The sequence below is a fragment of the Lepidochelys kempii genome, chromosome 7 (assembly GCF_965140265.1).
Source record: "Lepidochelys kempii isolate rLepKem1 chromosome 7, rLepKem1.hap2, whole genome shotgun sequence".
NCBI lineage: Eukaryota > Metazoa > Chordata > Testudines > Cheloniidae > Lepidochelys > Lepidochelys kempii.
The window spans coordinates 69,943,902-69,947,613 of NC_133262.1; the positions used below are offsets into that span (position 1 = coordinate 69,943,902).

The following is a 3,712-nucleotide window of genomic DNA, read 5'->3' on the forward strand; positions in this document are numbered from 1 at the left end:
GCTGGACTTTTTGGACTTTGGGTGATTTGTGGATTGCTGGACTCAAGAGATGTTTGGGTTCTGGGACTCAAGAACCCGAGGGAAAGGATGTGGCCCACTTTGCTGGGGTGGGTCTTTGCTCATGGTTTGGTTAATGAACACTAGTTCTGGTGTTTCCCCAATTTAATGCTGATGTTGTTTACCTCATGTTATTAAAGATTCTCTGCTACACCGAGACTCTGTGCTTGCGAGAGGGGAAGTATTGCCTCTTTGAGGTGCCCAGGGGGTGTGTAAGATTTTCCCAGGTCACTGGGTGGGGGCTCAAGCCAGTTTTGCATTTGCTTTGATGAGAGGGAACCCCTGTGTACTGAACCCGGCCCTTACTGCTATCAACTTGGCCTGGCAGAAGGGTTACATTTTTGGGGGCTCGTCCGGGATAAGACTGGGTCAGTACCCCTCACAAGCACATCTTAGGTGAGTCATTAAATTGGGAAAACCCAAAATCTGGTTGTTGTTGTTTTGATCTGTTATATTTGGGAAAGAAATTACAGTTTGTATAATGGCCCTACACTTGCTAGAGGATTGGTGCAGGGGGATGAATATTAACCCTAGGAACTGTGTCCTGGTGACCGGGGTGCCGGAGGCGTTCGATGAAGGCTCAATAGAGCCTGCCTTAAGGGCATCCACTGAGTACCTGAGTAAGTGTAAAATGCGTGGGAGCATGTTTGTAAGGGAGGATGGAGATTTTGCTGTACCGTGTGAGCTGTCGTCGGCTGTGGACCCTCTACAGGTTCCAGGCATGATAGCAGTGGAAGATGGTGAGTGGAAGGTAATAACTACTGGGAGCCAGCCCTCACCAGCCCCTGCCTCTGAAGTGGAGTTTTTAAAGAAAATGTCGGCCTTTTTGGGGAAAGAGGGGAAGACCTTGGCTGATATGCCGGGTCTGTTGGGCCTTGACCCAGAAGTCCCACCCCAGGAGGCTGCTCCATCACCTGATGAGTGGGTGAAGGCTTTGGGGCAAGCATTAGAGAAGGTTATGCCACCCCACCCTGAGTCAAGCCCCTATCATAAACTGACGTTGTTTTCTGGGGGTCCCACCCCAATAACTGGGGAGGAAGCATTTGAACCCTGGCTGGAACACACCACTGAAATGCTGCAGGAGTGGGCAGTACCTGAAGCTGAAAAGAGAAGGCGACTAGTAGAGTGCCTCAGGGGGCCAGCCCTAGATGTGATTCGCACCCTGAAGCTCAGTAACCCTGGGGTCAAGGTAAAGGACTGCCTAGAGGCCCTTGATCATGCCTTTGGGAGAACCGAGGGCTCAGAGGATGTTTATTGCAAGTTCCTCAATGCCAGGCAACAAAAGGGAGAGAAAGTTTCTGCCTATATACAGAGGTTGGAGAAATTATTACAGAAAGCCATCATGAGGGGAGCAGTAGCAGTTGAACAAATGGACCGGACTAAATTGGCTCAGATTGTGAGGGAAATTCAATATCAGAACCCAATCCTTCTCCACATTCGATTAAGGGAGTGCCAAGACAATCCACCGGGTTACTCTCGACTGATAAAAGAGGTCCGAGAGGAGGAAGAGAGGCAGGCAGCTAGTGAGGTTTGGGAGGTTCAGCCACACCAGGCAACTGCCATAACATTCATACGAACGCCCAAGGTGCTGATGGTGAATCCTCAAGAGGAACTTACCCAATGAGTGCAGGTCCTGACACAGAAAGTGGCTGAACTAAAGAATACCATCGATTCAGCAAAGACTTCAGGGTACAAGGAGCCCCCCGTTACCACGGTCCAGAAGACTACATTTAGAACCTCTGCCCCACCCCGGCAACACGGGAAAGGGCAATCCTCCTTCTGCTACCGGTGTGGCCAGGATGGGCACATTGCTGCCAGGTGTCAGAATGCAGAGAATCCCCCGCTAGTATACCAAAAGCTGAGGACCACCTGGGGAAAATCGGAAAACGGCCCCAGGGCCTGGGAAGGGAGCCGCCTAGGCCTGCAGGGTTTGGAGGCTCCCCTGCGAAGAACCATGCCACCCGAATCCCACCAGGATTGATAGGACCTCAAGCAGAGGTCACTGTAAAGGTTGAAGGGACAGAATGTAGAGCAGTGCTTGACACGGGATCCCAAGTGACTATCATATTCCAGTCTTTCTACCAGCAGATGCTTACGTATCTGCCTATACAGCCCTTGAGAGGGCTTGGCCTGTGTGGTCTCAGCATGGATGAATACCTGTATCGGGGGTATGTCATTGTACACCTGGAATTCCCAGAAGAGATCGCTGCGGGAAGAGAGGAGGTGGACACTGCAGCTTTAATATGCCCTGACCCTAAAGGTGTCTCTGATGTGTCCGTACTAATAGGGACCAACTCCAGCCTCTTTAAGGTACTTGCAGATTACTGCAGACAGCGAGCAGGGGACCAATACCTGAATACCTTGGTGGTACACACACATTGTGCCGCAGCCTACAGAAAAATTGAGGACGCAAAAAGAGTGATGCCTGATTTGCCGGTGGGAGCATTGAGGTACGCAGGCCCGGTCCCCTTAGTGGTGTCTGCAATGACAGAAAAGGAGGTGATTGTCATGAGTACCTGCCTAAAAGGCAGTAAGAGAACATTAGCAGTGGTAGAGCAGCTGACCGAGGGAGGGCTCCCTGAAGGAGTGCTGGTTCTTAGTGAAGTCATAACCCTACTTGCTGAAGCCCAGAAAGAGGTGACTATACTGATTGCTAATGAAACGAGTTGTGATATTTTTGTGAAGCAAGGACAAAAGATAGCAGACCTCTTTGAGCCCGAGTCAATTGTAAAACCCCAGTGTGAAACTCAAGTTCCGACGATAGACCCAGCAAAGTTTGACTTTGGAGATTCACCAGTGTCCAAGGAGTGGAAAGATCGCCTGAGGAAGAAACTTTGTGAAAGATCCAAGGTGTTCTCACTGCATGAATGGGATGTGGGATGTGCAAAAGGAGTAGAACACAATATCAGACTACATGACTCTCAACCTTTCAGGGAGAGATCTAGGAAGATTACTCTCTCTGAGATGGAAGATGTGCGACATCATCTTCAGGAGCTGGCTGCGAATGGCATCATTACAGAGTCCCGCAGCCCATACGCCTCACCCATTGTGGTAGTCCGTAAAAAGAATGGGAAAATCCGGATGCGTATTGACTACCGCACCCTAAACAGCCGTACTGTGGTTGACCAGTACACTATGCCTCGAGTGCAAGATGCCTTAGACTGTTTGCGGGGAAGCCAGTGGTTCTCTGTGTTGGATCTTCGAAGTGGATACTACCAGATCCCTCTGGGAGAAGAAGATAAGGAGAAGACAGCCTTCATCTGCCCATTAGGGTTTTATCAGTTTGAACGCATGCCCCAAGGGATCTCTGGAGCACCTGCCACCATTCAACCTCTCATGGAGAAAGTTGTGGGAGACATGAATTTACTGCAAGTGTTAGTTTATTTGGATGACCTGATTGTGTTTGGAAGAACCTTAGAGGAGCATGAAGAAAGACTTCTTAAAGTGCTTGATAGATTGGAGGATTATGGTCTAAAGCTTTCAATTGACAAATGCCAGTTCTGCAGAACCTCAGTGAAGTATGTGGGTCACATCATGTCCCAAGAGGGTGTGAGTACTGATCCTGATAAAATAGAAGCACTCAATACATGGCCACGTCCAAGTAACTACAGAGAACTCAAGGCCTCTCTTGGATTTAGTGGCTACTACCGCAGGT

At 49.6% G+C, this 3,712-nt stretch overlaps 1 protein-coding gene across 1 annotated transcript; it reads left to right on the forward strand.

Moving 5' to 3' along the window:
• The first annotated feature begins 574 nt into the window (after positions 1-574).
• On the forward strand, positions 575-1,681 carry LOC140915187 (paraneoplastic antigen Ma1 homolog). The gene has a single exon (XM_073354764.1). The coding sequence runs from the start codon at positions 575-577 to the stop codon at positions 1,679-1,681; it is 1,107 nt and encodes a 368-aa protein (XP_073210865.1).
• Positions 1,682-3,712: the final 2,031 nt, after the last annotated feature.

Excerpts from the sequence above, each read along its gene's own strand:
- LOC140915187 (XM_073354764.1), top strand. The coding sequence starts at position 575 with ATGAATATTAACCCTAGGAACTGTGTCCTGGTGACCGGGGTGCCGGAG.